This window comes from Pelophylax lessonae, assembly GCF_965119305.1.
Source record: "Pelophylax lessonae genome assembly, chromosome: 2".
Lineage (NCBI taxonomy): Eukaryota > Metazoa > Chordata > Amphibia > Anura > Ranidae > Pelophylax > Pelophylax lessonae.
This window is the reverse complement of record NC_138769.1, coordinates 177,090,451-177,112,464: the sequence shown is the minus strand read 5'-3', so window position 1 is coordinate 177,112,464 and position 22,014 is coordinate 177,090,451. Positions and strand designations below refer to the sequence as shown.

The following is a 22,014-nucleotide window of genomic DNA, read 5'->3' as shown; positions in this document are numbered from 1 at the left end:
TTTCCATCCGTCCAGCGGATCGGATGAGAACAGACAGGCGGTCCGTTCTCATCCAATTCCCCCATAAAGAGCAGCAGGGCTCTGACACCTCCCTCTCCGCACATGCGGAGATGGAGCTCTCATCCGCCTGCTCAGCGGGGATCGGTTGATCAACCCCCCCCCCCCCCCCACTGAGCAGAGAACAGAACGCACCGGACGGCGGACCGTGTGAAAGGAGCCTAAAGAAAAAAAAAAAAAAAAAAAGATCCCACAGTGCTTATACCTGAGTGATAGAGAGGGATGCACTACCCACTGGAAACACACATGGCTGACCCTGGTAGTGGTGCTCTATACAAATATTTCAGTGATGCCCATGTCAATAAGGCCTCAGAACTCTCCTACAGGCTGGAAAGCCTGAAATATAAAAAAAAAAAAAAAAAAAAAACTAGGCTATCCAGCCGAGATCCTGGCAGTATTGACAACTGCCAGGCCGGGTGTGATGTCATAACGTCTGACTCTCGGAGGCCCGGGCGTGACGTTATGACATCACAACCGGCCTGGCAGTTGTCAATACTGCCAGGATCTCGGCTGGATAGCCTAGTTTTTTGTTTTTTTTTTTTTTTAATATTTCAGGCTTTCCAGTCTGTAGGAGAGTTCTGAGGCCTTATTGACACCAGATCGCTCCATAAAGGACCTGTCATGCACTATTCCTATTACAAGGGACGTTTACATTCCTTTTAAAAGGAATAAGTGATCAAAAAAAAAAAAAAAATTAAAAAAGTAAAGAAGATATATAAATTTCAAGTGCCCCCCTCCCCGCTTACAGAAGCGAACGTATGTGTACGTCGCGGCCACATATGTAAACGGCGTTCAATCCATACATGTGCGGTATCGCCGCGAACGTTAGTGCGAGAGAAACAATTGTAACCCAAGACCTCCTCTAACTCTAGACTGGTAAAAATTTTTAAAGTGTTGCCTATGGAGATTTTTAAGTACTGAAGATTGGCTTCATTTCACATGTGCGCAATTTTAAAGCGTGACATGTTATTTACTCTATGATTTTTACATGTAGGAGCAGAGTGCCAGAAATGGCCCGGCATGGAAGAGGTTAAAGCGATTTCGCACTTTGAATGACAATAGCGTGTTCATGAAATGCTGTACCCAAACTGAATTTTTTTTTAGACAGAGCTTTCTATTAGTGGTATTTAATCAACATTGAATCTTTTTAAGTTTTATTTATGAAAAAAAAAAAAAAATACTGAAAATTTTGAAAAAAAAAAAAAAAAAAAACTGATGTTTGCCTTAATGTAAAATCCTTTTCTCTGATGTTCATTGATTGATACAGCTCCATATCTTCTTTGACCCTTGGGTTATGCTGCTCTCCATAGGAGTGGGACACTAGGCAGAAACAAGTTTGACTACGCCCCTAGGGTAGTCCTAGGGGGGTAAACTCCCACTTCCTGCTATAGGACTTCAGTTTTGTAAAAAGCAGTGTCAGAAGAATACATAACCCAACTCAATAGAGGGGTGGGTGCTGTGTCCGTCAATAACATTAGAGAAAAGGATTTTACGACAAGACAAAAATCCAGTTCTTTCATTCATTGATGGACACAGCTCCATATCTTCTTTGACACTTGGGACGTCCCAAACCAGTGTCAACATGAGAGAGGGAAACACAGCAATACACAATTCCCAGAAGTGCTGAACATAGCCAACTAGGTAAACCAGGAGCTCAACCAAGAACTGGAGCTCACCAACCAGAAAGAATACACCCTCAGGAGGCAGGAGCCTCTGCAACAGCAGCCTGCAAAACTTTGCAGCCGAACACAGCTTCCCCAGATGCGAGTACATCCATCTTGTAAACTCTGTGAACGTATGCGCAGACAACCATCTTGCCGCCTTGCACACCTGGATCACTGATGACGGAAGGCCCAGGAGGCACTAAGCCCCCCTGTAGAAAGCACTTTAACAGGGAAAGAAGGAACCTGACCCCTGATGAAATAGGCCTGCACCACCGTCTGCCTAATCCCTCTGGAAATGGTCGCAGCAGATGCAGCCTGCCCCTTACAAGATCCATCCGTAAGGACAAACAAGGAATCCGATTTCCGGAATCACCTCAGTTGCCCCCAGGTACACAGATTGCCCAAACCACATCCAGGGAATGTAAAGCAATTTCTTTAGGACGTTTTGGCTTCGGGCACAAAGGAAACACAATGTCTTCATTTAGGTGGAAACCCGAGATGACCTTAGGAAGGAACGACTGATAGGGACATAGCACCACTCTGTTCCTGTGAACAACCAGGTAAGGTGACCGACAGGACAAACGCAACCAGCTACAACACCCTGAGTAAGCAAAGGAAGTTCATGAATATATTTTCAAAAGGCGGTTTTTGAAGAACCAACAATACCAGACTGCGGTCCCAGGGACCTTACCAGAGGAGCCAAGTGGCGAACCCCCTGGGCGAAAGTGTGAACCAAAGAATTTGCAACCAACGGCTGTTGGAAAGAGATTGCCAAGGTGGAAATCTGGCCCTTGATGGTGCCCAGAGCCAAATGCTGATTTACACCCTGTTGTAGAAACTCCAGCAGATGGGACACCGAAAAAGAGCAGGGAGATACCCCCCAAGACTCACACCAAGAAATGCATGCACTCCAATCTCGATTATAAATCTTCCAAGGAGGTAAATTCTCTAGCTTTTAACCGCGTAGGAATCACCAAATCCAAACAACCCTCTATCCTTCAGTACGGAGCTACCAAATCAAGGATCCCCTCGCACCCTGGCTCAACAGGATTAGATTGTCCAGAGATTGAGGATTCTTGTCCCATTTGGCAAGAATCTCCTTTTGCAGAGGCCTGGTATGGAACTGAGCAAATGGAACTGCCTCGAAGGTAGAGACCATGAAGCCCAGCACTTGCATTGCAAGTCCTGAGAGACGACCGAAGGTTGAACACGAGCCGAATTTCATACTGCAACTTCAGCACTTTCACCTTTAGAAGAAACACCCTGGCTGAGTCAATCCGGGGACAGGCACAAATTGAAAGGAAAGAACCTTGCTGGAGGCAAGGCCTGAAACTCAATCGTGTAACCAGACAGAATCAACTCATGGACCCATTTGTGTTGAATGAAAAAGGTCCACAGGTCTGGAAAGAAGCTAAGACGTCCCCCCTCACCCCAATTACGGGTGAAGGCGCCCCTTCAGGCAGAGGAGGGTGTCTGCTGGACCAGCAGAACCCCTTTTTGACTTACCAGCCCTGGGTCTCTTGAACCTCTCGCGAAGTTACAGGTGGATTTTGATCCCTTGTTCTACGAGTCCGCGCAACAAAAGGGACTACATGGTTAACCTGGGGACCGCCCGCAATAAGTGAAAAAAAAAAAAAATTGTTCCAAGAATCCCCAGCAGCAGCGGTACTACATGTCCCAGGGCACCAGCGGCACTGCTAAAGCAGTAAGAGGGAGCTGCGCACCCACAGGGACTCACTACCACCGACTTAAGGAAGGACACAGAGCGCTAAGCTGCTTGCCATGCAGCAATCAGAAAGGAAGAGGAAGTGCAGTCACTGCCACTTGAGGCCCACCGCCATATCACCTCTCTACAGGCTACAAGAAAATGGCCGCCACATTGACTTCAATGGGAAACTCCAAAAACATGGCCGCCGGACTACACAAACATGGCTGCCAAAACAGCCCCCGACAGGAAAATGGCGGCGCCGCGCCACACCCAAGACCCCCCAATGGCCCCTCAGGTACTTGTAGCCCCCCAGGGGGGCCCTAACAGGGACACCCACCATAAAATGTTAGTGTGAGCCGCCAGCGCCACGCTCCCTCTCCAGCCCATCACAGCATGAAACCCCACACCTGAAAATAGCCTGGCCACCCCAGGGAGAGGGGGGGGGGGGAAGACTAAGGGGGGAGGTGAGGGCGATTTTTGTGCAAGGGGACCCTGCTAGTGGGGGGGGGGGCACAATGTGGGAAGGAAGGGCACATAGGGGGCCTACCAACCCAAGGGAAGGGCCCTCGTCCACCCCAACGATTCCCCAGAGGAGAGAGGGGACACTACTCACCACACCTGGGAACCGAGGGGGCACCACTCCAGGCAGTCCACCGCACCATTTGGAATGAGGGTGCTGGGGGGCCATGTGTACGCTGCGACTCCGGTCATAACCAGGGCTATCCGTCCTTGCGAGGTGTTTCACTCACCGGCCAGGCCCCGTCCAGTGGGGCTATGTCGCAGCCAACCTAGCATGAAGCTAAAGTCTTGTCACTCTCACTGGCCAGACTGAGAAGACTAAGGATCTAGGATAATAAGTGTGACGCCCAGTCCAAGAGTTTATTGTAGTTCTCACAAAAACAGAAAATAAAATTCAGTTTAAAAAAGGAACAAAATGCTAGGACCAGAAATCCAAGCAAGGAAATAGGTCCTTACTCCTGACTAGGCAGAAAAAAACAAGTCCTATAGCAGGAAGTGGGAGTATACCCCCTAGGACTGCCCTATAGGTGTAGTCAAACTTGTTTACGCCTAGTGTCCTACTCCTATAGAGAGCAGCATATCCCAAGGGTCAAAGAAGGTATGGAGATGTGTCCGTCAATGAACAAAAAGAGAAAAAGGTTTTTCTTTGTTACGGTTCTAACATTTTGGAAAGAAGTAATTTCTCTCCTTCACTGATGTGCACTGATATGCAGCACTCATTGGTATTGATAGGTGGCACTGAAAGAAAAAGCAGCACTGAGGAGGCTGCACTGATAATCAGTGCAGATCCACCGTCAAGAAAGCCACTTGTCGGTTCTTCTCTATGTGCTGTCAGCGTGAGTAGAGGAATGCCAACAACAGTCACTTTCTAGGTAGGTACGCTGATCAGATGTGCTTGGACAAGATGTGGCTTTACTTTGATCGCAGATGCAGTGTCAAGAGCGACACACCACTGATCCCTAAGTTGCATGCCCCCGGAGGTGCGCACAAGTGGCGTGTTGCGAAGGACATCATAGGACGTCCAGTCACAACAATTAAACCACTGCTCGGCCATCATTTTGCTATACGCCGGGTGGGACATGGCTACTGATTGACAAGCGGAAATTATATTGTTGGGTTTTGTATTTATTAATGCTTTAAAAGCAGGCATGTCCAACATGCGGCCCGAGGGCCGCATTCGGCCTGGAACCGCCGGCAATGCGGCCCACTGCCCCCTGACAATTTTTTTTTTTGCTTGGGAGGAAGGAAGTCGAGTCTGGGGCACAGCTACAGCGGCTTCCAACTAACTGTAGGCAGAAGCTGCCTCAGAGGGGAGGGAAGGGGGAGCGCTGCCCGATTAAAAGCAGATCAGAGATCTCCTGTCTATCTAGCGGCAGCTGTCATACGAAGCCCGGCTCCTATGATAGAAAGCACATTGGCGACTACCATCATAGGAGTCGGTCCAGGAGGCAGGACTTCGTATGGCAGTGGTCGCTGGGTAAGCGGGAGATCCCCGCTCTGTGTAATCCAGTTGCTCTCCTCTCTCTTCATTGCAGACTGCATTGGATGGGCACGCACTGGTGAGGCTACATTAGATGGACACTGATCAGGCTGCATTGGATGGGCACGCACTGGTGAAGCTGCATTGGATGGCACTGTTTGGGCTGCAAGTGCCGTGCGATCCCCCTGCTGCCGTGGGAGGCTTGGGATGTCTGCAGTCAGTGACAGAGCCGCTGCTTCCTGTATAGTTCCAGCTCTGTCACAGGCGGAGTGGTATGAAATGCACCCCTCCTCTGCCTATGACAGGAGCCATACAAGAAGCAGCGGCTCTGCTCTCTATGGCAGCTGCTGCTTCCTCTAGCTGTACCCGACTTCATGACCAGCAGTACCCGCAAGACCAGCATTACCCACCAGCAGTAACTGGCAGCAGTCTGCAAAATAAGTAGAAAAGGTATGTGCATTAGCGTGTGTTAACTGTTGCAATATGTTTTTTAATAACTAGTTGTATTTTGCTATAATATGTCATGTCCTTGTATGCATACATGTATGAATAAGGACATGACATTTTCTGGCTGCCTAAATCATATGTGCTAGGGGTGCAACCATCCCCCAGCACATAAGTATCCCAGCATGTACAGTGTTTCTGACTCCTCCCACCATGACCACTTCAAATCACTGAAGTAGTGATGGTGGTTAGAGTGTTCCTTTAATATCTCTCAGAAGAAGTAACCCTCTGTATACTGATTCTATTTCATTATCCTCTAGTTGTGTTAAATTGGGGGGGGGGCGCAGGAAGGACGTGGCAGCGTTTTATTACTTATATACCTTAACTATAGTATATATTTTATATGCGGCCCGAGAAAATATCTCTACACTTAATGTGGCCCAGAGAGGTCTAAAGGTTGGACACCCATGCTTTAACCACTTGCCGACCGCCGCAAGTACATATACTGCGGCGGTCAGCCCCTCACAGGCAAAGTGACGTACCGGTGCATCACTAGCCTGTGAGGCTCTGGGGAGCGAGCGCACGCCGCCGGAGGCGCGCTCCCACGCGGTCACGGACCCCCCCCCCGCGTGACCCGATGTCCGCCGCTCACTCACGATCGTCCGTGACAGCGGGAGAAAGGCAGGCCTGTCATTCTCCCCTGTGTAGAAACAGTGATCATACGGTTCTACTATATAGGACCGTTGATCATTGTTCCTACACCTCAAGCCACAGAGAATCACGCCCCTAGGGACACACATAACCCCTCCCTCTCAAATAAAGTTAACCCCTTCACTACCAGCGTCATTTTACAGTAACACTGCATATGTGTATAGCACTGATTACTGCAGTAATGTCCCTGGTAACCCCAAAAGTGTCAAAAATGTCAGTCAAGGGTCCGATCTGTCCACCCCAATGTCGCAGTACCACAAAAAAAAAAATTGCAGATCGCCGCCATTACGCGTTAAAAAAAAAAATCTTTCCCTTTGTTAGTAAACGTGATAACTTTAGGGCAAACCAATCAAAATACGCTTTTTGCGATTTTTTTTTACCAAACATATGTAGCATAAAACAAATTGGCCGAAAATGTTAAAATATTTTGATTTTTAATTTTTTTTTTTGGGGAATTTCATATAAAAAAAAAAAATGTGAATAATATTGTTATTTTTGCCAAATTTAAGCACTTTTTTGTTTATAGCGCATGATCAAAAAATTGCACAGGTGATCAAATACCACCAAAAGAAAGCTCTGTTTGTGGGGGAAAAAAAGGACGTCAAATTCGTTTAGGTACGGCGTCGCACGACCGCGCAATTGTCCGTTAAAGTCACGCAGTGCCGAATCGCAAAATAGGCCCTGGTCAGGAAGGGGGTAAAATATTCCGGGGGTTAAGTGGTTAAAGCAATTTGTACTGGAGGAGAGCTTGAAAAAAAAGCAAATAGGTTTGGCATTGAAAGCTGTAATTTTACACACGTATGTTAATGCAACACACCACGACGTGTGACTGGGTCCTATATCACACAATCTGTCAGATTGCTTTCCTCAAATCTACAAATCGCTCATTGATCCTTAGGTCATTATTCAGACACACTGTGCAAGGTGTCAGCAACACATGGGTACAATTGCTTAAATCATCACTGGGAACTCAAGTCTGATTGGCTGCTACAAAGGAGCCAGCATGTGACTGCCTGTGCCCGGTGTGGCTCGGGGCACAGGAGTCTCACCCAGAACATACAATGTTACCCTCATACAAATCCCTTACACTGACGGCGGTGCACGAATAAAGTAACAGACCCAAAGGCAGGTCAGTGTATACGGTGCATAGAAAAGCTCGCCATGGACGAGAAAACACAGAGATATCATTTATTGACGAGAACTGCATGCTCCTTCATATATCACCCCGCCTCCCTCCCGGTTACCGTGCTGCGGGCTGTCTCCATTGGACACGGGAGCCATGTTCTCAAGACTGGACTACCGAGAGCTGACGGGATCCTCCTGGCGCCAAAACTGCCACAACCCGGAAATACACACAGCTGCAATCAAACTGGCGCGACCCTGCAGACCAATCAGGGAATGCAGGAAAAAGCCATTCTCCAATCACAAGTGAAGCGTTCTCTCGCTCTTCTCTCAGCACACGTGCGCGTTCCAGAGTTCTCTGGGCACGCGTTGTGTGTGTGGGGAAAGCGCATGCGCGGCTTAAAGACAGCCTCAAGTTAAAGGAGATATCCACTAGTAATGACACTAACCCAAATGCAACACACAAACTATTTGTATTGATAATTTAAATCTCATCTGCCTCTACCTGGCACACACTATATGTTCTTTCTTGTTCAACCCAGCCAACTGAATGAAAAAAAAAAACGAGACAAGCGATGTTAGTACTATCTCCCTTTCGCATGCTATTGCGTTATAACAGGGTGACCCCCCCCCCCCCAGCCAGAACACCATAGCTCCCAACTGTCCTTGATTTTGAGGGACTGTCCCTCATTTTGAACAAGGTCCATCTTTCCTTCCCATTTGTCCCTCATTTTGGCCTGATTCATATAGTTGTATTTAAAATGCACTATGTATCTGTCACGGACCCTACTTCCCCCCCCTTCTTTTCCTCTCTTCTGCACCCCCAGTACTTTACTATCTTCCCCAGCATGGGATTCTTCTCTCCCCCCTGGCTGCTCACTCCTTTGCCTGCCCCCCCCCCACTGTGCTGTCCTCCTCCCCTCCCCAGCAAGGTGCCTGAATGTCTGCTTCTCCGCCTTCATGCTCACTGTGGACAATGAACACATTCCTTGTGTGGGCTCGAGTAGAGGGGGGCAGGGCTGGTTGCTGGGGAAACTGGACGCCTGGCTGGGAGTTGCCTGGCCCACCTGCTGGGACACAAGTCCTAATATATTTAGCTGAGTGAGAGTCTTTCCTGGGTTGTTCATCTCTGCTGTTTGGAAGACTGCGTGTCTCTGAGCTGCGGCCAGGGAACACAGAATCCCCTATTGGTTCCTGCGGGCCTCTTCAAACCTTCCTACAACCTGGATTTTGGATTTACCCTGTCCCTTCCTACAACCTGGATTTTGGATTTATCCTGTACCTGCCTGCTGGTGAGTGGATTAACACTGGGCCTACCAGAACTCTGCCTGGACTTTGTCACCTCATTGTTTGCCCTGCTCTGTGTGTGGCCCAATCCCTCGCTGGCCAGGACTTTGCCCATTCGATTGGGAGCCCCCTGTTACGGATTAACCCTGTTATCTGGAACTCTGTCCTACCCACGTTGGGTCTGACCCTGGGCACCATTGTTTGGCCCCTTTCTTTGTGAACATACCCGCTACCGTTCAATAAAAGGCTTTGTTGGCCCTCCTGCTCTCCGTGTGCGTTCTGTCCCACCTACACTTCCGTCACAGTATCTATAAAAAAAAGTGTTTTACAATGACATACCTTTCATTCAACTTCTAAATTGTAGCATCTGTAAATTCCAAAAGCCAATATAAAGTAATAGTGGTGGTAAAAAGCCCCAGAAGATTTTACCCCCTTCCTGACCAGTGCCTATTTTGCGATTCGCACTGCGTGACTTTAACGGACAATTGCGCGGTCGTGCGACGCTGTACCTAAACGAAATTGACGTCCCTTTTTTCCCACAAACAGAGCTTTTTTTGGTGGTATTTGATCACCTGTGCGATTTTTTGATCATGCGCTATAAGCAAAAAAAGAGCGACAATTTTGCAAAAATAACAATATTTTTCACATTTTTTTATATGAAATTCCCCCTAAAAAAATGTAAAAATCAAAATTTGTTAACATTTTAGGCCAATTTGTTTTCTGCTACATATGTTTGGTAAAAAAAAAAAATCGCAAAAAGCGTATTTTGATTGGTTTGCGCAAAAGTTATTGCGTTTACTAACTAAGGGAAAGATTTCTCTGTCGCTCATTGACAGACGTAGTCCTCTTTGATTCACATCAATTGGGTTATGCTGCCTCCGCAGGAGTAGGACTAGGCAGCAAGAAAAAACGTTCTGGCTCCACCCTAGGGGCAGTCCCAGAGGGTATATCCTCTTCCTGTCTGCTACAGAGAATCAGTTTTTTTCTGTCTAGTCAGGAGTAAGGACCTAAGTTCCTTGCTGGGATCTCTGGTCCTGGCAAGATTTTTTAGAAAAAATTTTTCTTTTAGGTAGTTTTTTTGTCTCCAGTTTTCCTGTGAGATCTTCAAGCAAATCACGCCGGATCTGGGCGACGGGCTGGATGTTGAGATCCAGTGGTCACCCCAGCCGGCCTACGAGCGCGCGCAGACCATTGCATCACGCTTGGTCGGCCGCGACACATTCAAGTAAGTATGCGGGACCGGGCGACGGGCTGGATGTTGAGATCCAGTGGTCCCCCCGGTTCAGCCTACGAGCGCGTGCAGACCAGAGCTCCGCGCTGGGTCGGCCGCGACATAGTCCCATTGGACGGGGACTGACCATGCGAGTTAAACGTCTCGCTTGGACGCCAAGAACCAGAGAGTCAAGGCGTCCGTATTGGTCAACAACCCCCCACTTCGGTGGAGAGGGTATTGTGAAGAGAGGGTGCCTGTCGGTTCGGTATGGTGAGTAAATGTTCCCCCTTCCCCCCTGTGGGGTCTTTGGGATACGGGCCCCTCTGTGTATGGTCGGATCCTTTCTGACATTAAAGTTCCCCCTTGTAGCCTATGACATGTTCACATATCCCCTGTGATAGTGTGATCTGGTTTGGGAGCTGACACTCCAGCAGGCTTGGTTTGGGAGCTAACACTTTAAACAAACCTCGGTTTGGGAGCTGACACTCTAGCAACCTTGGTTTAGGAGCTGACACTCCAGCAGGCTTGGTTTGGGAGCTGATACTTCAGCAAGTCTTGGGTTCTCTAGCAAGGAAGCCGAGTTCGATTTGCTATAGTAAACACATAGGAGGTATAGCCTACCTTAGATCGCCATACTCCCGCAGGCCGACAGGCCGCCATCAGCTGTTGTCAAAGCATGCAGGCCGCTGTACTGGAGGAGCCACGCTAGATCGGCAGTCCGCCGCCATTTTGTTGTAGATCGCATGTCTGCATTGTCTACACAAGCCGCCCGCAGGTCACGCAGGCCGCCATTTTTTCGTAGCCTATTGTCTCCTGCATGGGGGCGGCCATGTTTGATGTGCCCAGCAAACCTCGAGGAGCAGCTGGGAACGCCGGAAGGCGTACACAGGGGGCGGAGCCACTTCCTTTCACCCGGGAAATCTAGTGCAAGACTTCAGTCTGCACAAGACAACGCTGACAGCAGTTTTAATAAGAAACTTCTTTGCATCTGGTGATGAGCCCTTGGGGTCTCTCTCTCTCTCTGGGGGTCCTAAGCAGGTACGCTGAGGGGCCTATTGCGCTGGTGAATTAAAAGAGGTATTTTTTATATTAAAAAAAAAAAAGGTATTTTTTATTTAAAAAAAAAAAAAAAATGTGTTTTCTTTTTTACCGACAAAGTGTCCTGGATTAACATGGACCCTGCCACATGTATCTCCACCTGATCCCCTCTAAGTGGCTGCAGGCCCCTCCAGTTCCCCACTTAATAGTGAATCATTGTCAGCAGTTTTTGGAAATTTTTTGTCTATCCCGGGTGGAATTGGCTTGTCAGGGACAGGGCGCAAGGAAGCGACCCCCGCCTATCCCCATTTTCATCTGAAACTTCAGTCTGAGCCTATTCCTGCAGTTGCAGGTACCTCATCTGGGGTTGGTGACTCGGGTACTGTCTCTTCAGACAGTGAGGAAGATGTTTCGGCATCTACCATAGCCCGGGAGGAAGCGTTAGTAAATGCACTAATTGTATCTGTTCGGAGGTTACACCATCAAAAGTAGCTGATACTGAGATCCCATTTGGTACTAAGAAACGCACCAAGATGGCGAAAGTATTTTTCCTTACCCAAGTGTTTCGGTAATGTAACTAAGGAGGTATGGGGTCATCTAGGACGAGCCCCTACTATTTCCTAAACGCATTAATAGGCGTTATCCGTTCGAGGAATCACTCCTCAAGAGATGGATAGTACCATCTGTGGTGGATTTTCCAATCTCCAGATTGAACAAAGCTACGGTTATCCTATTGGAGGATGCTCCGTCCTTTAAAGATGATCGTAAGGTGGAAACTGTGTCTCGCGCCATCCTTTCCCTAATTGGGTCAGCTTTCAGACCAGTAATTGCTACTGGTCTAGAATGGACCAAGTGGCTTAGAGGGGAGAGATATCCCCCAGGCGGTATCAGATCTGGTGGAACAGATGATACAAGAGTTACAGTTTGTCTGCGACATTGCACTAGACGCCACTCCACTATTGGGGCGAGCATCAGTTTTCAGCAGTGGTCCTCAGGCGTACACTGTGACTAAAATATTGGTCGGCAGACCAAGGCTCCAAGGCAGCTTTGGTTAAATCTCCCTTTTCAGGGTGTGCGCCTATCTTGGGGCCAATTTAGATGAGATTATTAAGGATCTCACTAGAGGAAAGAGCACTTTCTTGCCACCAAGTACTAAGGGTAAAAGATCCCGTTAGAGACGGGGGCCTTCTTTTTCCGCTCATAAAAAGTTTTTTCAGCCCATGGGCGAAAAAAGCAAAGTCCGCCAAAACTCCTTCGGGAGGTTTTTTTAAGGGGCGCTGGTCGGGCAAGCAAAAGCCCGGCTCTTCCAGACCTGAAGATAAGACTACTAAAGCCTGAAGGTGCGCCCCCGCCCATAGCTGGGGCAGGGGGACGTCTTCGCCGGTTTCCGCAATATTCGACTATCCCCAGATCGCTTAAGAGCTTACGGGGGGCAGTCACGGATTTAATGCAACAAGGAGTGGTGGTCCACGTTCCTTGGACAGAGCATTTCAAGGGTTCTATTCGAACCTTTTCATAATACCCAGAAAAGAGGGCAAAGTGCGTCCAATTCTGGACTTAAGAGCACTTAATCTTTTTTGTCAGGGTACAAAAATTCAAGATGGAGTCCATTCGCACAGTAGCGGCCTCCCTGCATCAGGGGGATTTTCTGACGTCCATAGACATCTAGGATGCCTATCTTCACTTTCTTATTTATGCAGGACATCAGCGTTTCCTGCGTTTTTCCGTAGAAAGAGTACCATTTTCAGTTTCTGGCGTTACTCCTTGGTCTCGCCTCGACTCTCTGGGTCTTCACAAAGGTGTGGGCCCCAGTCTTGACGTTGTTACGACAACGAGACATATCGATTCTAGGTCACCTAGACTATCTTCTGCTCCGTGTGGAGTCTCCGCAGACTCTATTACTAAACGTAGAGATCACCATGACCTCTTTGCAAGAGTTCGGGTGGCTGGGGAACCTGCAGAAGTTATCTTTGGTTCCCACCAGAAGGCTGGAATATTTGGGTCTAATTTTAGACACATCCAGGCTTGCATGAGGGTCCTGGGTTTGATGGTGGCTTTCTTTGAAGCAGTACCAGTTGCCCAGTCCCATAACCGAATCCTTCAAGAAGAGATTCTTCTCAAGTGTAACCGAAATCCAGATTCCCTGGACAATCGGATCCGGCTGAGCGAGCGGACCAGGGAAGTCCCTGGTCTGGTGGTTTCGGGCTCCGATGCTCAGCCAGGGGAAGTCATTCCTACCAATATTTGGACGCTTATCACCACGGATGCCAGTCTATCCGGGTGAGGAGAAATTCTCGGCTCAGGGGCTTTGGTCCCTGGAAGAGTCCAGGTTACCGATAAATGTATTGAAACTGAGAGCGATCAGACTTTGTCTGATTCACTGGACCGAGCAGCTCCAGGGCAGCCCGGTTCAGATCCAGTCGGACAATGCCACAGCAGTGGCTTATGTCAATCATCAAAGGGGCACCAGGAGTGTCCTGGCGGCCATAGAAGTGGCCAGCATTCTTCGTTGGGCGGAACAAATGTTCCAGCTTTCTCTGCGGTATTCATTCCGGGGGTGAATTGGCAGGCAGATTATCTCAGCCGTCAGATTCTGGATCAAGGGGTATGATCTCTTCATCCAGGGATATTCCACCAACTGTGCCCCCGTTGGGGCACTCCGAATGGAAGCTGTTGGCATCTCAGCTCAACAGGAAAGTGCGGAGGTTTGTGGTTCGTTCCCACGATCTTCTAGCAGACACCGCAGACATGCTGATCGCCCCGTGGGGGCAGTATCAGCTACTTCCCTCCTCTCAAGTTACTGCCGAAGCTTCTTCGCAGGATAGAGGTGGAGGGAATTCCAATTATCCTGATAGATCAGGACTGGCCTAGTCGGCCTGGTACGCCGACCTGGTCAGGCTGGTCACAGACGTTCCTTGGCGACTTCCTCTTACGGAGGATCTGCTGTCGCAGGGACCGATCTTCCATCCTGCTTTACGTTCGCTGGCTTTAACGGCCTGGTTATTGAGACCCAGGTGCTGAAGGACAAGGGATTGTCAGCTTCAGTTATTCCTACTCTAGTTAAAGCAAGGAAAGCGACTTCCAGAAAGATTTGTCATCGTACATGGAAGTCTTATATTGCGTGGTGTGAATCCCTTGGGTTCCCTCCACGTCTTTATTCGGTAGCCCGAATATTGGCTTTTCTGCAACAGGGAGTTGAGCAGAAGCTGGCCTTGAGTGTTATCAAGGGTCTGTTTTCAGCATTAGCTATCTTCTTTCAGAAGGTTTTGGCTACTCATTCCTTGGTGCGGAATTTCATCCAGGGGGTGCGACACCTGGCTCCGCCAGTGCACGCGCCGTTACCATCCTGGGATCTTAATTTGGTGCTGTCGGTTCTTCAGACACCTCCCTTTGAAAATATCAGGGAGATTCCCTTGCTTACTTTATCCCAGAAGGTGGCCTTCTTGGTGGCTATCACTTCTGCACGCAGGGTGTCAGAACTGGCTGCATTATCCTGTTGTTCCCCAGATCTGGTGGTTCATAGGGATAAGGTTGTTCTTCATCCGAATCCATTCTTCATTCCTAGGGTGGTTTCAAAGTTTCATTTGAATGAGGACATTGTATTGTCTTTCCTATGTCCTAAGCCCTATCATCCTCGAGAATTGCGTTGCATTCCTTGGATGTAGTTCGGGCGATCAGGATATATTTGAATACTACAGATTCATTTTGTAAGACGGATTCACTGTTTGTGATCACGGATGGCCCTAAGAAGGGGTTGCCTGTTTCTGCCGCAACCATCTTTAGATGGATCAGACAGACGGTGGTATAGGCTTATTCTATCTAAGGGTCGGGAGTCGGGATCCCCCGTTCCCTGTTAAGGCGCATTCTACTCGGGCGCTTAGTGTTTCCTGGACCTTCCGCCATCAGGCGTCAGTGGTTCAGGTTTTCAAGGCGACTACCTAGTCGTCGGTTCATACCTTTACAAGATTGTATAAGGTTTATGTGAGGGCATCGTCAGATGCCTCTTCTGGCCGCAAGGTTCCTGCAGGCCGCTGTTTGAGGAGACTGTTGGTCTACCTCGAGGGTTTGTTGGGTAGGTCTCATCTGTTTGCTCGATGAGTCCCTTGATACTTCTGGTTGGCTCCGGTTGGGCCTTCTAGATTGGATTTTGATTTCTGTCAATCCCACCCCTCATTTGTGGCACTGCTTCTGGATGTCCCAATTGATGTGAATCAAAGAGGACTATGTCTGTCAATGAGCGACAGAGAAAATTGGATTTTTGTAAGATCTTACCGTAAAATCCTTTTCTCTTAGCTCATTGACAGACGTAGTACCCGCCCCTCTATTATTGAGTTGGGTTGGGTTAAATTCTCTGACACTGCTTCGTAACAGAACTGATTCTCTGTAGCAGACAGGAAGAGGATATACCCTCTGGGACTGCCCCTAGGGTGGAGCCAGAACGTTTTTTCTTTCTGCCTAGTCCTACTCCTGCGGAGGCAGCATAACCCAATTGATGTGAATCAAAGAGGACTACGTCTGTCAATGAGCTAAGAGAAAAGGATTTTACGGTAAGATCTTACAAAAATACAATTTTTTGTCATTTTTATTGTTTTTTTTTTTAATGAGTAATGGCGGCGATCTGCGTTTTTTTTTTAGCAGGACTGCAACATTGCGGCGGACAGATCGGACCCTTGACTGACATTTTTGACACTTTTGGGGTTACCAGTGACATTACTACAGTAATCAGTGCTATACATATGCACTGTTACTGTAAAAATGACACTGGCAGTGAAGGGGTTAACTTTATTTGAGAGGGAGGGGTTATGTGTGTCCCTAGGGGCGTGTTTCTTACTGTGATTGGCTGTGGCTAGTGGTGTAACAGCACAGATCAAAGGTCCTACAGAGCAGGACCGAGTGATCTGTGCTGTTACACAGGGGAGACTGACAGGCGGCTTTGTTTACATTAGCCGCCTGCCTTTCTCCCATTGTAACCGACGATCGCGAGTGACCGGCGGACATCGGGTCCGCCGGTCACTTGCGTGGGGTGGTCTGTGACCGAGCGGGAGCGCGCCTCCAGCGGCACGCGCTCGGTCCCTAGACCCTCACAGGCTAGTGACGTAGACTTACGTCACTTTGCCTGTGAGGGGCTGACTGCCGACGTAAATCGTCGTTAGGCAGTCGGCAAGTGGTTAAGGGGGCGTGGCAGGGGGTGAGTCCTATGCCTACATACTTTTACTAATAGGTGTCCCACATTCCCATCTCAGAAAGTCAGGAGGCACAGATAACACAGGTCAATGTTTGCAGCCATTGGCAGCCAGCACTGACTAGATGCCAGTAGGATGCTGGTTTTCCAGCATGCCCGTTCAACGGAAGCCGTCCATGCAGTTGCGGCCCATTTATAAGGGGCGCAGAGGCGCCCCCTCCCCCCCGAATCCATGCGCCTGGCCCCTATTCTCCATGCAGGGAGCCATGGGTTCCAAAGGATTTTTCTTTTTTTGGAAGCACATGATTAGAGCCTGAGGCTCTAATTGGCTTCAAAAAAGGGTGGACGCCGGGCGCAGAGCACTGCACCTTGAGCCCACCGAGTTGTGTGACAATAGTGAATTATTATTCACTATTGTCTTCCTGATTCTTCTCCCAGCCAATCAGGAAGCAGCTCCTGAGACCCAATTGGCAAGGGAGTCTTAGGACCCACTTTCTTTTTGGCCGGTTTGTTCAGCCGGGAGGAGAAGCCTGTCTGTTCGGCCGGGAGGAGAAGCCTGTCTGTTCGGCCGGGAGGAGAAGCCTGGCGCTTCACTCAGCTGGAGCAAGGAGCAGCTGCCTTACCCCTCCTCATCTCCTAAGGTAAGTCCGCCTTCCCATTCATCACCCGTCGGGGAGGGGGGGTGGCGGTGCAAGTGTGAGAGTTTTGTTTTTTCCACCCTCCCAAAATATTGAGCACCAGCCACCACTGCGTCCATGGGACAGGGAGCTGTACACAGGCTGAAAGTCGTCCCGTTTCTACTGTACTGGCTAACTTCGGCCAATATTTGGCCCCTGTGTACCGCCATTAAAGTATAACTAAAGGCAAAACGTATTTTCTTTAGTTTTGGATAGAATGGATAGAGATTAAAACACTCATCATTTTTTTTATTGCTGTCTGTGCCCCTGTTAGGGGGATTCACCCTATTTGTCCCGTTTACCACTATCATTAAAAGTGAAGGTAAAAGAAAATCCCAATTTTGAGTTTTCCCCATAAAAGTAATAAAGGGGAAACATGCTGTAGCTCCCAACTGTCCCTGATTTGGAGGAACTGTCCCTGTTTTGGAACTAAGTCCCTCTCTCCTCCTTTTTTGTCCCTCATTTTCGACTGCTCTATATAGTTGTATATACAGTAAAATGCACTTTTTATCTTTTAAAAAAGTGTTCTCCAATGCTAAACCTTTCATACAATTTCTAAATTGCTGCATTTGTAAATGTCAAAATCCAAAATAAGGCTCGGTTCACACTGCCGCTACTTGTTATCCGACTTGTGGGACCCCAAATCGGGTGACATGTGAAATCCAATGTTAGTCAATGAGAGCTCTCCCTTATAGAAGGTTAGACAGCACAGTGCTTGTTCTGTCTAATCTACCCCTCGCTAAACTGTAAAAAACCTGGATGATCCTGCCTGTTCCTGTGTCCTGACCACGATAATCATGCTGCTGATCCCTGATTACCATGGTCAGTTTATGTGCTTTCGTCATCCACATCCCCCCCCCCCCCAGAAGCCTGTAATTACTCATGTAACTCCCGCCCGCCGCTCTCCTCCTACAGTGGGATGGGCTGAGCGGCCAGCACATGGCCTCACTGCCTGACATCAGAGGGAGATCTTGGTCCCTCCCACTGTAGCCCACAGATGGAGTAGGAGAGCAGCCTGGAGTCATGTGACTTGCCTGAAAATTTCTGAAAAGAGGGTATATACATGCTTCATTTTCAGCAAACACTTACAGTTTACATTATCACTAATAGCGGCAGGAGAGGGGCATGCAATGACACTTTTTTAAAGGTTACAAACATATTAACCACTTGATCTCCGGAAGGTTTACCCCCCTTCATGACCAGGCCATTTTTTGCGATACAGCAATGTGTTATCTTAACTGACAATTGCGCAGTCGTGCTACGCTGTACCCAACTAAAATGTTTTTCCTTTTTTCCCACAAATAGAGCTTTCTTTTGGTGGTATAAAATGGCAAGAGGAGTTCCCCCCAGGGTTTTTTAAGCAGCAGTGTGTTAAATCAAACTAGTATTTTTGTAAAAATTGCATTTTATTAACAATTCATAAAAAATTAATGCAACATAAAAATTGTATTCTGGTTACAACAACAAGAAGTCATCCAACAGTAAGAAACATTTGTGTATTGTAGCAAAATAAACTACCAAACACTAGAATACTCCGACGCGTTTCGACTCATTTAAAGTCGTGGTCTTCTTCAGGGATTTTTTTAATGAAATATAGTCACATTTTAGGTAATGTGGATGTTCTTTGTTTTTTGTTTCTTGTTTCATTCCTTACACATAATTCTTTAAAAAAACAATCCATAGACCGTTTTTTCCTTTCCCATTCTCTCTCTTTTTAACTCATTTCATTTATTTTCTTTCTCCACTTTCGCCCCACCACAACACTTTTTATGTCATTTGCTCTTTTGATCGTTTGGGAGACGGCTGTTATGCCTGTCTCCCAAACGATCAGCGGGTCCTGGCAGACCCAAGTGCCCCAGACCCTGAAGTGTCAAATCATGTATTAGGTACGTCATCTGGCACAGAGCAGCCACCCTGCTACAGTATATGTGAATGTGGGGCTCCATAAGCGGTTAATTAGCACTACTGAAGTCTCTCCGACTTAAGAAAAGGTTCCTGTACTACTTCAAGGTGACTTCTATCAGACTTGTGCTTCAAAGTAGTATTTAAGTCGCCAGGAAGTCTCTTGGCAAAGTCTCACTGTAAGTTGCATGACTTTCAGGTCGAAGCAGTGCAAACGGAGGCTAAAGGAATAGTAGTGGTAAAATAAAAAAAAAAATCACTTGTGGATTTAGTAATTCTCCTTTAACCACTTGCCGTCAACCCTATAGCAGTTTTACTGCTACAGGGCAGCCGCGCTGCGCAGGATCATGTATATTTGTATATATAGATATATATATATATATATCTATATATACCGTACTTGATCTTGCACTTCCGGGTATTCGGGCACAAGTGCATGCCACCGGCAGCCCACTCCGGCTGTGATTTTACACAGTGGGTCCCGTGGACCCAATGTCCGCCAGCACCCGCTTATTGTTGGGTACACAGGCAGATTGCCATTCTGTCAGTAGGGAAAGCATTGTAAAGCAAGAACATGGATTAATGCCTTCCCCTAGTAAAAGAAACCTCCCACGCTGTTACAAAATACTGGCTAGGCACACAGTTAACTCTTTGCTTGCCCCCAATGTTAACCCCTTCCTGCCAGTGTCAGTAGTACAGTGACAGTCCATATTTTTTGCAGTGATCACTGTATTAGTGTCACTGGTCCCCAAAAAGTGTCAGTTAGTGTACCGACTGTTGGCCTCAATATTGCAGTCCCACTATAAGACGCTGATCGCCGCCATTTCTAGTAAACAATAAATAAATGAATAAATATATCCTGTAGTTTGTAAATGCTACAACTTTTGCACAAACCAATCAATTTATGCTTATAAGGTTTTTATTTACCAAAATATGTAGTAGAATACATATTGCCCTAAATAGATGAAGAAATTAGATTTTTTCATTATTTTATTGGATATGATTTATAGCAGAAATTAAAAAATATTGTTTCTTTTTTAAAATTGTCGGCCATTTTTTTGTTTAACCTTCCTAGCGGTATTCCCGAGCATGGCTCGGGGTTAAATTTCAGTGACAAAAGCGGTAACCCCGAGCCACACTCGGGGTACCGCTAGGAAGATCGCTGGATCCTGGTAGAGGGGTTACTTACCTTGTCACCGGGATCCAGCGATGTATCTCGGCGGTGAGCGGTGCCGGATCTTCCTCCCGATCCTCTGTGAGCCCCGGATTCCGTCTCCTGCGACGTGACGTTCGCAGGGGGGGGGTTGAACCGGCGGCAAATTCAAATGTAAAACACACCAAACACACTGATACAATGCAAAATAAAATATAGTAACATTAGTTTGCCGCCCCAGTGCCCTTTCCTGCAGTTTTACTGTACTTTATATATATATCTATATACACGTATATATAAATATATATATATATATATATATATATATATATATATACAGTATAGTGTGTATGTGGAATACATCTACAGTATGTAGAGCCTGAAAAGTCCCAGTATATTCCTAACCTAGTCAAAGATTTGACCAAAAACAAGTGATATGTTGCAGCCCAACTCCAGCAAAGTGAAACAGTCCAGCCTTGGAGTGCTGGGGGAAATAGCCTCATGTATACTTTCTCCAGCCAGCTGAAGAACTCTCCTCTTCCACCAAGTCTCAGCATATACCATACAGGAACATTAAAGTGGTTTTAAACCCTTTCTTTCAACTTGTATCTATAGGTAAGCCTTTAATATGGCTTACCTATAGGTGCTATAAATATCTCCTAAACTTGCACTGTTTAGGAGATACTTACTTTTAATGCAGCCGATCACGTCATCGGCGCATGCGCTCTGAAGGAACGGCCACCCATGCTGTTCCTTCAGAGCCCTGTGCCATGACGTAATCGCACCTCCGGCCAATCAGATGGCCGGAGGATGCGAACCAGGAAGCAGAACATGTCGGCCATCCTGTAGCTAAGCAGGCAGCACTGCGGGGGCTTCGTTTTAAGTATTTCATAATAAACTGTATTGTAACTGTATCGTCTTCCCTCACATTGTAAAGCGCTGCGTAAACTGTTAGCGCTATATAAATCCTGTATAATAATAATAATAATAATAATAATAATGAGCTAGTTTGCGATGCACACTAGCTCTTTATGCCTTTGTCTTACAGGGTGTTTTTTTTTGTTTTCATTTTTGTGAGATGGGTTTACTTCCTCTTTAACCCTGTATGGTATGATGAGGCTGGAGTGTGACCACAGCAAGTCTCAGTGTTTACCCAGGAGCTCCCGAGGAACAGTCACAGCAGTGGAGAGAGCCTACTGGAGCAAGGAGTAAGGCCCCTTTCACACAGGCGGACCGTTCAGATCCGCCTGTCCGTTTTTTTTGGCGGATCTGAACGGTCACCCCATGTAAGTCTATGGGGCATCGGATGTCAGTGGAGACATGTCCGCTGACATCCGATCCGTCAAATCTGGATGGATGGAAACCCTATTTTCCATCCGTCCAGCGGATCGGATCGGATGAGAACAGACAGACGGTCCGTTCCCATCCCATTCCCCCATAGAGATGTATGGGGACCTGACAGCTGTGTCTCCGCACACAGCGCAGAGAACAGCTGTCATCCTCCTGCTCAGCGGGGGATCGGCGGATCGATCCCCCGCTGAGATAAACGGAGTCAGTTTGACGGACTATATGTGTGAAAGAGCCCTTAGGTAAAGCTGGGTACACATGGATCAAAATTAGTTCGTTCAGCAGGGACCAGATGAATTTTGATCTATGTGTGGCCTTGCCTGTTAGACAGAAGCTGCCTGTCAGATCAGCTTCTGTAGAATGGGAGCCTGCTGGAAAACCTTGTTCCATCAGCAGCTTGCAGCCAATCAGCTGCAATGGTGATCAGTGTATTCTGACAGGGAAGAGTCCCCACTGCCAGAAAATGCCTCGTGGCGGGGATTTCTGCATCCACCTCTCGTGTGGATGAAG

General features: G+C 47.6%; 1 protein-coding gene across 1 annotated transcript in view; it reads right to left on the bottom strand.

Moving 5' to 3' along the window:
• POLA1 (DNA polymerase alpha 1, catalytic subunit) overlaps positions 1 to 7,989 on the bottom strand; it is a 1,022,539-nt gene extending 1,014,550 nt beyond the window's left edge. Inside the window, exon 1 of the mRNA XM_082247055.1 lies at positions 7,828 to 7,989. Coding sequence (XP_082103181.1) covers positions 7,828 to 7,864 — 37 coding nt within the window. The 5' untranslated portion in view covers positions 7,865 to 7,989. The remainder of the gene's footprint in view (positions 1 to 7,827) is intronic.
• Between the last annotated feature and the right edge of the window lie 14,025 nt (positions 7,990 to 22,014).